We start from the raw sequence: 12,586 nt of genomic DNA on the forward strand, positions 1-12,586 counted from the left end.
CAATAATAACCCGATTTTTGTAACAATAACTATGTACAAGTATTGCAGACAATCCGCACTTGGGATGGGCGCCCAGCATCCACTACGGACTACGAGAAATGGAATTATCGGTAAGTAAATTCTTATTTTCTCTGACGTCCTAAGTGGATGCTGGGGACTCCGTCAGGACCATGGGGATTATACCAAAGCTCCCAAACGGGCGGGAGAGTGCGGATGACTCTGCAGCACCGAGTGAGAGAACTCCAGGTCCTCCTCAGCCAGGGTGTGCCCCTGACCAAGTAGCAGCTCGGCAAAGTTGTAAAGCCGAGACCCCTCGGGCAGCCGCCCAAGATGAGCCCACCTTCCTTGTGGAATGGGCATTTACATATTTTGGCTGTGGCAGGCCTGCCACAGAATGTGCAAGCTGAATTGTACTACACATCCAACTAGCAATCGTCTGCTTAGAAGCAAGAGCACCCAGTTTGTTGGGTGCATACCGGATAACAGCAAGTCAGTTTTCCTGACTCCAGCCGTCCTGGAAACCTATATTTTCAGGGCCCTGACAACATCTAGCAACTTGGAGTCCTCCAAGTCCCTAGTAGCCGCAGGTACCACAATAAGCTGGTTCAGGTGAAACGCTGACACCACCTTAGGGAGAAACTGGGGACGAGTCCGCAGCTCTGCCCTGTCCGAATGGACAATCAGATATGGGCTTTTGTGAGACAAAGCCGCCAATTCTGACACTCGCCTGGCCGAGGCCAGGGCCAACATCATGGTCACTTTCCATGTGAGATATTTCAAATCCACAGATTTGAGCGGTTTAAACCAATGTGATTTGAGGAATCCCAGAACTACGTTGAGATCCCACAGTGCCACTGGAGGCACAAAAGGGGGTTGTATATGCAGTACTCCCTTGACAAACTTCTGGACTTCAGGAACTGAAGCCAATTCTTTCTGGAAGAAAATCGACAGGGCCGAAATTTGAACCTTAATGGATCCCAATTTGAGGCCCATAGACACTCCTGTTTGCAGGAAATGCAGGAATCGACCGAGTTGAAATTTCTTCGTGGGGCCTTCCTGGCCTCACACCACGCAACATATTTTCGCCACATGTGGTGATAATGTTGTGCGGTCACCTCCTTCCTGGCTTTGACCAGGGTAGGAATGACCTCTTCCGGAATGCCTTTTTCCCTTAGGATCCGGCGTTCAACCGCCATGCCGTCAAACGCAGCCGCGGTAAGTCTTGGAACAGACATGGTACTTGCTGAAGCAAGTCCCTTCTTAGCGGCAGAGGCCATGAGTCCTCTGTGAGCATCTCTTGAAGTTCCGGGTACCAAGTCCTTCTTGGCCAATCCGGAGCCACGAGTATAGTTCTTACTCCTCTACGTCTTATAATTCTCAGTACCTTAGGTATGAGAAGCAGAGGAGGGAACACATACACCGACTGGTACACCCACGGTGTTACCAGAACGTCCACAGCTATTGCCTGAGGGTCTCTTGACCTGGCGCAATACCTGTCCAGTTTTTTGTTCAGGCGGGACGCCATCATGTCCACCTTTGGTTTTTCCCAATGGTTCACAATCATGTGGAAGACTTCCGTGTGAAGTCCCCACTCTCCCGGGTGGAGGTCGTGCCTGCTGAGGAAGTCTGCTTCCCAGTTGTCCACTCCCGGAATGAACACTGCTGACAGTGCTATCACATGATTTTCCGCCCAGCGAAGAATCCTTGCAGCTTCTGCCATTGCCCTCCTGCTTCTTGTGTCGCCCTGTCTGTTTACGTGGGCGACTGCCGTGATGTTGTCCGACTGGATCAGCACCGGTTGACTTTGAAGCAGAGGTCTTCCTAGGCTCAGAGCATTGTAAATTGCCCTTAGCTCCAGTATATTTATGTGGAGAGAAGTCTCCAGACTTGACCACACTCCTTGGAAATTTCTTCCCTGTGTGACTGCTCCCCAGCCTCTCAGGCTGGCATCCGTGGTCACCAGGACCCAGTCCTGAATGCCGAATCTGCTGCCCTCTAGTAGATGAGCACTCTGCAGCCACCACAGAAGAGACACCCTTGTCCTTGGAGACAGGATTATCCGCTGATGCATCTGAAGATGCGATCCGGACCATTCGTCCAGCAGATCCCACTGAAAAATTATTTCGTGAAATCTGCCGAATGGAATCGCTTCGTAAGAAGCCACCATTTTTCCCAGGACTCTTGTGCATTGATGCACTGACACTTGGCCTGGTTCTAGGAGGTTCCTAACTAGCTCGGATAACTCCCAGGCTTTCTCCTCCGGGAGAAACACCTTTTTCTGGACTGTGTCCAGAATCATCCCTAGTAACAGCAGACGTGTCGTCGGAATCAGCTGCGATTTTGGAATATTTAGAATCCACCCGTGCTGTCGTAGAACTACTTGAGATAGTGCTACTCCGACCTCCAACTGTTCTCTGGACCTTGCCCTTATCAGGAGATCGTCCAAGTAAGGGATAATTAAGACGCCTTTTCTTTGAAGAAGAATCATCATTTCGGCCATTACCTTGGTAAAGACCCGGGGTGCCGTGGACAATCCAAACGGCAGCGTCTGAAACTGATAGTGACAGTTCTGTACCACGAACCTGAGGTACCCTTGGTGAGAAGGGCAATTTGGGACATGGAGGTAAGCATCCTTGATGTCCAGGGACACCATATAGTCCCCTTCTTCCTGGTTCGCTATCACTGCTCTGAGTGACTCCATCTTGATTTGAACCTTTGTATGTAAGTGTTCAAAGATTTCAGATTTAGAATAAATCTCACCGAGCCGTCTGGCTTCAGTACCACAAATAGTGTGGAATAATACCCCTTTCCTTGTTGTAGGAGGGGTACTTTGATTATCACCTGCTGGGAATACAGCTTGTGAATTGTTTCCAATACTGCCTCCCTGTCGGAGGGAGACGTTGGTAAAGCAGATTTCAGGAACCTGCGAGGGGGAGACGTCTCGAATTTCCAATCTGTACCCCTGGGATACTACTTGTAGGATCCAGGGGTCCACTTGCGAGTGAGCCCACTGCGCGCTGAAACTCTTGAGACGACCCCCCCCACCGCACCTGAGTCCGCTTGTACGGCCCCAGCGTCATGCTGAGGACTTGGCAGAAGCGGTGGAGGGCTTCTGTTCCTGGGAAGGGGCTGCCTGCTGCAGTCTTCTTCCCTTCCTCTACACCTGGGCAGATATGACTGGCCTTTTGCCCGCTTGCCCTTATGGGGACGAAAGGACTGAGGCTGAAAAGACGGTGTCTTTTTCTGCTGAGATGTGACTTGGGGTAAAAAGGTGGATTTTCCAGCTGTTGCCGTGGCCACCAGGTCCGATGGACCGACCCCAAATAACTCCTCCCCTTTATACGGCAATACTGCCGCTTGGAATCTGCATCACCTGACCACTGTCGTGTCCATAAACATCTTCTGGCAGACATGGACATCGCACTTACTCTTGATGCCAGAGTGCAAATATCCCTCTGTGCATCTCGCATATATAGAAATGCATCCTTTAAATGCTCTATAGTCAATAAAATACTGTCCCTGTCAAGGGTATCAATATTTTCAGTCAGGGAATCCGACCAAGTCACCCCAGCGCTGCACATCCAGGCTGAGGCGATCGCTGGTCGCAGTATAACACCAGTATGTGTGTATATACTTTTTAGGATATTTTCCAGCCTCCTATTAGCTGGCTCCTTGAGGGCGGCCGTATCTGGAGACGGTAACGCCACTTGTTTTGATAAGCGTGTGAGCGCCTTTAATTTTCTATCGGGGGAGACCCACGCATCATCACACACTTCATTTAATTTATCTGATTCAGGAAAAACTACAGGTAGTTTTTTCACACCCCACATAATACCCTTTTTTGTGGTACTTGTAGTATCAGAAATATGTAACACCTCCTTCATTGCCCTTAACATGTAACGTGTGGCCCTAATGGAAAATACGTTTGTTTCTTCACCGTCGACACTGGAGTCAGTGTCCGTGTCTGTGTCGACCGACTGAGGTAATGGGCGTTTTAAAGCCCCTGACGGTGTTTGAGACGCCTGGACAGGTACTAATTGGTTTGCCGGCCGTCTCATGTCGTCAACCGACCCTGCAGCTTGTTGACATTATCACGTAATTCCCTAAATAAGCCATCCATTCCGGTGTCGACTCCCTAGAGAGTGACATCACCATTACAGGCAATTGCTCCGCCTCCTCACCAACATCGTCCTCATACATGTCGACACACACGTACCGACACACAGCACACACACAGGGAATGCTCTGATAGAGGACAGGACCCCACTAGCCCTTTGGGGAGACAGAGGGAGAGTTTGCCAGCACACACCAAAACGCTATAATTTTACAGGGACAACCTTATATAAGTGTTTTCCCTTATAGCATCTTAATATGTAATAATATCGCCACAAAAATGCCCCCCCTCTCTGTTTTAACCCTGTTTCTGTAGTGCAGTGCAGGGGAAAGCCTGGGAGCCTTCCCACCAGCAGTTCTGTGAGGGAAAATGGCGCTGTGTGCTGAGGAGAATAGGCCCCGCCCCCTTTTCGGCGGGCTTCTTCTCCCGTTTTTCTGACAACCTGGCAGGGGTTAAATACATCCATATAGCCCCAGGGGCTATATGTGATGTATTTTTAGCCAGCATAGGTACTTTCATTGCTGCTCAGGGCGCCCCCCCCAGCGCCCTGCACCCTCAGTGACCGTTGGTGTGAAGTGTGCTGAGAGCAATGGCGCACAGCTGCAGTGCTGTGCGCTACCTTAAGAAGACTGGGAAGTCTTCAGCCGCCGATTTCTGGACCTCTTCTCTCTTCAGCATCTGCAAGGGGGTCGGCGGCGCGGCTCCGGTGACCCATCCAGGCTGTACCTGTGATCGTCCCTCTGGAGCTAGTGTCCAGTAGCCTAAGAAGCCAATCCATCCTGCACGCAGGTGAGTTCACTTCTTCTCCCCTAAGTCCCTCGATGCAGTGAGCCTGTTGCCAGCAGGACTCACTGAAAATAAAAAACCTAACAAAACTTTTACTCTAAGCAGCTCTTTAGGAGAGCCACCTAGATTGCACCCTTCTCGGCCGGGCACAAAGATCTAACTAAGGCTTGGAGGAGGGTCATAGGGGGAGGAGCCAGTGCACACCACCTGATCCTAAAGCTTTTACTTTTGTGCCCTGTCTCCTGCGGAGCCGCTATTCCCCATGGTCCTGACCGAGTCCCCAGCATCCACTTAGGACGTCAGAGAAAGATAATTTTCTGCAAGTATTATAGTATTGTGCAATAAAGTACTTGTGGAAGTTGACTAAAGCTTCTGTATACAGTATATTTTTTATGGCCTAGGCAAAGCCATCACTACAGTGTTACAGTTGTATCCTTGAAGACTTTATATTTTTCAGACTTGCTCAACGGACCCTCAGTGCATCACGGTACATTATTGGTTTACACCAAAAAGTCATATACACTGCAATAGACTTTTATATGTGTATACAGGTTGAGTATCCCTTATCCAAAATGCTTGGGACCAGAGGTATTTTGGATATCGGATTTTTCCGTATTTTGAAATAATTGCATACCATAATGAGATATCATGGCGATGGGACCTAAATCTAAGCACAGAATGTATTTATGTTACATATACACCTTATACACACAGCCTGAAGGTAATTTTAGCCAATATATTTTACAACATTGTGCATTAAACAAAGTGTGTCTACATTCACACAATTCATTTATATTTCATATGCACCTTATACACACAGCCTGAAGGTCATGTAATACAATATTTTTAATAACATTGTGTATTAAACAAAGTTTGTGTACATTGAGCCATCAAAAAACAAAAGTTTCACTATCTCACTCTCACTCAAAAATTCCGTATTTCGGAATATTCCGTATTTCGGATATTTGGATATGGGATACTCAACCTGTATTACGTTATGTAACTGTACCGCAGTGGTTCCAATGTTACCATCCGTTTGGAGCAGAATTTGTCAACCATGTTTGCAACCTTTGTCAACTGTTCACAGTTTGTAAACTTTCTCTTGTGATATAAAGGTATTTTAATGGTGTAATTGATAAGACCAAGCAATTTATGCAAGCTTTATGATATACTCAAAACAGATCTAGGGTAAACTTCATAAGGTTGAAAATGTATACAGAATGCTGAATCAACATAGCGGCAATAAAGCAAGATGGTCTGAAACTGAAACACACAAATAGTTCTGCTAGTATTGGAAAGCGTCAGTGTGGTTCATTTAGAGGACTATGGGCCTAATTCAGACCTGATCCCGAAAGCAAAATCATTCTCTAATGGGCAAACCATGGGCCGAATTCAGAGTTGATCGCAGCAGCAAATTTGTTAGCAGTTGGGCAAAACCATGTGCACTAACGGGGGGGGGGGGGGGGTTGGCAGATATAACATGTGCAGAGAGAGATTTGGGTGCGGTGTGTTCAAACTGAAATCTAAATTGCAGAGTAAAAATAAAGCAGCCAGTATTTATCCTGCACAGAAACAAAAATAAGCCACCCAAATCTAATTCTCTCTGCACATGTTATATCTGCCACACCTGCAGTGCACATGGTTTTGCCCAACTGCTAACAAATTTGCTGCTGTGATCAACTCAGAATTAGGCCCATAATTCAGTAGCAATTCTGGATGTATACAGTGATCCTATGTCCTATGAGACTACGAGCCCATATTCTGCATCATATGCATCCAAGCGATTGCTCCACTTACCCATGCTTGGTGCCAAAGATGCAATGAAACTGGCATGCACACTCCCTATTGTTCAACTCAGAATCAGTCAGAACCCTGGCTACATGACACCCATGGGATTGCTTTTCTTATGTGCAAATGCCCCGTTATCACACCGTTATGGAAGTGTTTATTGAAATGTAAATTACCTTACATACCAGCGTAATACTGATTCAATACATATTTATTTTTATACAACTAATAAGATAGAGGCTAATGCAGCATAAATGTGCATATTACTAATACATACCTCTCACTCTGGTACCAACAGAATCAATTCTCTGTACTCCTCCAGCCAATACCATGGCTACTGCCAGCTTCACCACAAACATGCCAAATACCTGTGGGCACAGGCTGGCTAGGATCTCATTCCGACCTGTTAACCACAAAAAAGGTAACACTAAGGATAATATAGAATTAAACCACTGATAAGGGAAAAAGACAGACTAGAGGAAGAGGAGAATAAAGAATTGGGAGAGTGCTATAGAGAGAGAGGAGAAAAGAGTGAGAAAATAAAACAGCCAGTGCTGTGGACAGCATCTAGTTCTTTATATGTATTAACTTTGATATTTATGCGAATAGAGGAAAACACTTGTGTCACGAATTTGCTTAGCTAGTGATAATGCTGTTCTTCGCATAAATTGCTGGCAGAATGCTGCTTCGTATGTACAACCTTTCTGTCTCTCATCTTGAAATGATCCTAGAGTAAATCTTTCTTTCTTGTGCGTCATTTTTAAGTGTGGTCATTAATTAAAATAAAATTTCCTATTTGCATCTGCTGCTCCTCACAATTTATAGGCTCCAGTCCATTTGGGTAATTATCTGCTCTATCAGGGTATGAACTGTAATGTGTTTCCATTGTGTACGGCAATTTGTAGCAATTTCAGAAGTCACAATGAAACCATCCCCTAGTCAAAACGCAGCCACATCGGCCCCAGGCACAACAAGCGGACTGAGGGTGGATACACACTTGCATGATGTCAGCACGATTTGCTGTATTGGCACAACAAATCATCTATATTGTGCAGTGTGTACGCATTACTGCACGCTTATGTAGGTCACATGAAACATCTTCCGGTCTGCCCTGCTCTATGGCCAACCTGGAAGATTTTGCATGCAACCTGGTGCACCGCATGACGGAACGAGATTTGTACAATGGTTCATTACATCAGGCTAATGTGTACCATCAATCTGTCATGGTGCGGGGAAAGGAAAATCGCCCATACTATCAGCGCTAGGGTGGGCAATCCCGATCAGCGGGATCCTGGGATTTTGGCCTGAATAAAAAAATGGGCAGGATTGAATCCCAGGATTGGCGCATCCAATTCCAGGATTAGGCAGTGAATGCTTCTCTCTTTTTTTTTTTTTTTTTTTAAATGCCAGGCAGCACTGAGCATCTTCAGCAGACAGCTCAGCTGCTGCCCGGCTACCCTCACCCCCGGCTGTGCAGCTGCGTGCAGTGTGACAATGTCAGAGGTCACGCTACGTAGCACGACGCCAGCCACCCTGAGTCACAGCTCAAAACTGGGGTATGCACTGCACTCAGAATAGATCAGAAATATGCAAACTATTTTTGCGGACAAATTTTATGAGACCATATGCATCTGACTAAATAATGAGAGGGGCCTTCCCCCACAAATATTGTGCGTTTTCTGGATTTATTGCCTTCAATCTTCACATGCTTGATCTCATCTCCCACCTAAAAGAGTATACTGTAAAAGAAGGATCATGATGAGCAAGAGGAAAGCATACTCTCAGCACAGACAAGTATGAGCAGATACCGGCCATCTCATCCTTTGAAAGAGGCACGCTAGCTGTATACTATTGGCTGCAATGAAAACTAGTATTTGTAAAATCTATGTATATAAAACATTAGAGATGGACATTCCTTTAAAATTCAGACACAATGGAAACAGTGACATACAGTACGCCACTGGAGGCAACAAGAAAACGCGATGAATCAAAAGAGTAGACTTTAATGGACTTTTTGGTATTTTATGCACCAGACAGAAGACATTGCAGGCAGATTCAACTTCATTCTACATAAGAATTACTCTTCAGATCTAGATGATTAACTAGGCCTTATCAACTGAACTTACCTGCTAATGGATTGTTCTTAAACCGTTCCCAGAATTCTTCATATTCTTTTCTCACTTCCTCATTTATGACCACTCCACAAGGCTGCTCATTATTCACCGCGATGTAGTTGGCTTTTAGGACAATCTCAAGGTCGCAACGTGTGTCCACATAAAGGGGCTTCCAACGTTGCATAACAACACCATATACTGTGACATCATCCCCTGATAATAAAAAAGTGAATAATTTCACTAGTTTTTGTACAAAGCAGCATATATTATAACATTACACAGTGCAAAATGTATTTTTCCTTTGACTGAAAAAAGCAACTCAATGGAAAGTTTAACATAATCATTAAAATCGGTTCTGAATTAGTCAAAGTCTGAGGAATATTTTGTTAATCCTTACACTGTATGGTATCAAGAATCCTTACACTGTATGGTATACCATTATATGGTATTAATGTTACATTATTCTCATATGTATTTGCAGGCTGCTATCACTGGGTTTTGGTTTTGCCGAGTATCCTAGAACCACTTGGCCCATCTAGTCTGTCCTAAACACATATACATCGACACAATTACACACTGAGGTTAATTATTTATTTTTTGTCAGAGGCCAATTAACCTACCAGCATAACTATGGATTGTGGCAGGATCCCCATGCAAGCACAGGGAGAATATACAAACGCCACACAGTTATGGCCATGGTGGGAATTGAACCAATGACCTCAGTGCAAAATGTGTTGAATGCTAACAATTACACCTTCCCATACCCGGTGTTATACTCCTACTATAGCAACCTCAGTCCCATGGCACATTATGTAGTTAACAAAGATATTTTGGAAAGCCCCTCTAAGCAGAGGCGTAACTGTGGGAGGCAACTGAGTCGGCTGCTGCCGGGCTACTGCTCTGTAGGGGGGCACCTCCCCTCCCTTTCTGTCGCTCTCTCTTTCTCCCTGCACCTTACAAGTCACACCCTCTTTATTAAACATACAGATTTTACAAGTGTCATACCCAGGATTAGAACCTACAACCTATTACACTGGAAGCAGACACCTTACTGATGAAGCTATTTGTTCCTGTATAGGAAGCATGAGAATTCTAACTATACGAAGTTACTCAAGTAGCTCCATCAGTAAGGTGCTTGCTTCCAGTGTAATAGGTTGTGGGTTCTAATCCTGGGTATGACACTTGTAAAATATATATGTATCATAAAGAGGGTGTGACTTGTAAGGTGCATGGAGAAAGAGATAGCGGCGGCTAAATACACAGAAATTGTCAGAGAAATAATAAGCATTGTGCGTAATTTAGAAAATATGTGTGTGGCTGCACACTACATAGATCTGCCTAGTTGCAACGGTTTTGAACGGATATTTCTAGCTTCATATAGTTAGATCTGCAGGCTTGCTATGCAGCAGCAAATAGCTCTGTCTGACTTCAGTGTAACAGGTCATGGGTTCTAATCCTGTGTATGACTGCTAAAAAAACATGTGATTTAAAATAAATGACAATAAAATGTGTGCGTGTATATATATATATATATATATATATATATATATATATATATATATATATATATATATTTATTTGGCCAGCCACCGATTGTGCAAGTTGACCCACTTAAAAAGATGAGAGGTCTGTAGTTTCCATCATAGGTACACTTCACCTGTGAGAGACAGAATCTGACAAAAAATGAAAAAAAAAAAAAATACAGGAAATCACATTGTATGATTTTTAAACAATTTGTATATTCTTGGGGAAAATAAATATTTGGACAATCAAAAAGTTTAACCTCGGTTGGAAATTTTTTGTAGTTTTTGACCGAGTTTGCACACACTGTAGCAGGTATTTTGGCCCACTCTTCCATTCAGATCTTCTCTAGATCTGTCATGGTTTGGGGCTGTCGCCGGGCAACACAGACTTTCAACTCCCGCCACAGATTTTCTATTGGGTTGAGGTCTGGAGACTGGCTAGGCCACTCCAGGACCTTGAAATGCTTCTTACGGAGCCACTCCTTAGTTTCCCAGGCAGTGTGTTTGGGGTCATTGGCATGCTGGAAGACCCAGCCAAGTTCCATCTTCAATGCTCCTACTGAGGGAAGGAGGTTTTTGCCCAAAATCTCACGATACATGGCCCCATTCATCCTCTCCTTAATACGGATCAGTCGTCCTGTCTCCTTTGCAAAAAAGCAGCCCCATTGCATGATGTTTCCACCCCCATGCTTCACAGTGGGTATGGTGTTCTTGGGATGCCATTCATCATTCTTCTCCCTCCAAACACGGCACGTGGAGTTTATAGCAAAAAGTTAAATTTTGCTCTCATCTGACCACATTACATTCTCCCAATCCTCCTCCGGATCATCCAGATGGTCACTGGCAAACTTTAGACGGACCTGGACATGTGCTGGCTTAAGCAGGGGGACCTTTCAGGCGCTGCAGGATTTCAATCCATGACGACGTAGTGTGTTACTAATGGTAACCTTTGTGACTGTGGTCCCAGCTCTCTTGAGGTCATTGACCAGGTCCCCCCGTGTAGTTCTGGGCTGATTCCTCGCCGTTCTCAAGATCATCGATACCCCATGAGGTGAGGTCTTGCATGGAACCCCAAGTCAAGGGAGATTGTCAGTGATCTTGTATATCTTCCATTTTTTTAATAATTGCGCTAACAGTTGATCTCTTCTAACCAAAATGCTTGCCTATTGTTGAGTAGCTCATCCCAGCCTTGTGCAGCTCTACAATTTTGTCTCTGGTGTCCTTAGACAGCTCTCTGGTCTTGGCCATGGTGGAGAGGTAGCAGTCTGACTGTTTGAGGGTGTGGACAGGTGTCTTTTATACAGGTGCCATTAATACAGGTAACGAGTGGAGGATAGAAGAGCTTCTTAAAGAAGAAGTAACAGGTCTGTGAGAGCCAGAAATCTTGCTGCTTGGTAAGTGTCCAAATATTTATTTTCCACAAGAATATACAAGTAAATTGTTTAAAAATCATACAATGTGATTTCCGGTTTTGTTTTGTTTTTCAGATTCTGTATCTCATAGTTGAAGTGAACCTATGATGGAAATGACAGACCTCTCTCATTTTTTAAGTGGGTCAACTTGCACAATCGATGGCTGTCCAAATACTTTTTTGCCCCACTATATACTGTGTGTATACATATATATATATATATATATATATATATATATATATTTACACACACATACAGTACACGTCAAAAGTTTGGACACACCATTTCATTCAATGGTTTTTATTTATTTTAATTATTTTCAACATTGTAGATTAATACTGAAGACATCCAAACTATGAAAGAACACATGTGGAGTTATGTTGTAAACAGAAAAGTGTTAAGTCAAATTAGGTTTTATATTTGAATTCCTCAAAGTAGCCCCCTTTTGCTTTGATGACAGCTTTGCAAATAAATATATATATATATATATATATATTTGAAAGTCTGTGAGTGCTGCCTTTATACTATGGATATTTAAGTGAACCACTTAATAGTGAGTGGAAAGCCGGGTCACTTGTTCAAATATTTGGTTTAGCAGTGTTGATGAATATGTGTTCTCATTGCTTTTCAACCAATGCACCCCAATGATTAATTATGGATGTATGTATATTCATGTTCATACAAACGCAAATTGACTTTTATTGACTTTAATCACATGGTGGTGTGTTTAAGCTGGACTCCCTGACGCTATTAACCTGTGACTTATCAGCGACATTATTCCATTTATGACTGTTACTCCATAAGTACTGCATTATGTCGGAACCAATGGTAGATATGGAATCCATATTG

At 44.2% G+C, this 12,586-nt stretch overlaps 1 protein-coding gene across 1 annotated transcript in view; it reads right to left on the reverse strand.

Annotated features, from left to right (window-relative positions):
* The window catches only part of MCM9 (minichromosome maintenance 9 homologous recombination repair factor), a 266,670-nt gene that overhangs the window by 153,898 nt on the left and 100,186 nt on the right, over positions 1–12,586 (reverse strand). The window contains exons 6-7 of the mRNA XM_063917226.1: positions 8,815–9,015; positions 6,966–7,091 (exon numbers count right to left, since the gene is read on the reverse strand). Of these exons, the coding sequence (XP_063773296.1) occupies positions 6,966–7,091; positions 8,815–9,015 (327 nt within the window). The remainder of the gene's footprint in view (positions 1–6,965; positions 7,092–8,814; positions 9,016–12,586) is intronic.

This window comes from Pseudophryne corroboree, chromosome 4 (assembly GCF_028390025.1).
Source record: "Pseudophryne corroboree isolate aPseCor3 chromosome 4, aPseCor3.hap2, whole genome shotgun sequence".
Classification (NCBI taxonomy): Eukaryota; Metazoa; Chordata; class Amphibia; order Anura; family Myobatrachidae; genus Pseudophryne; species Pseudophryne corroboree.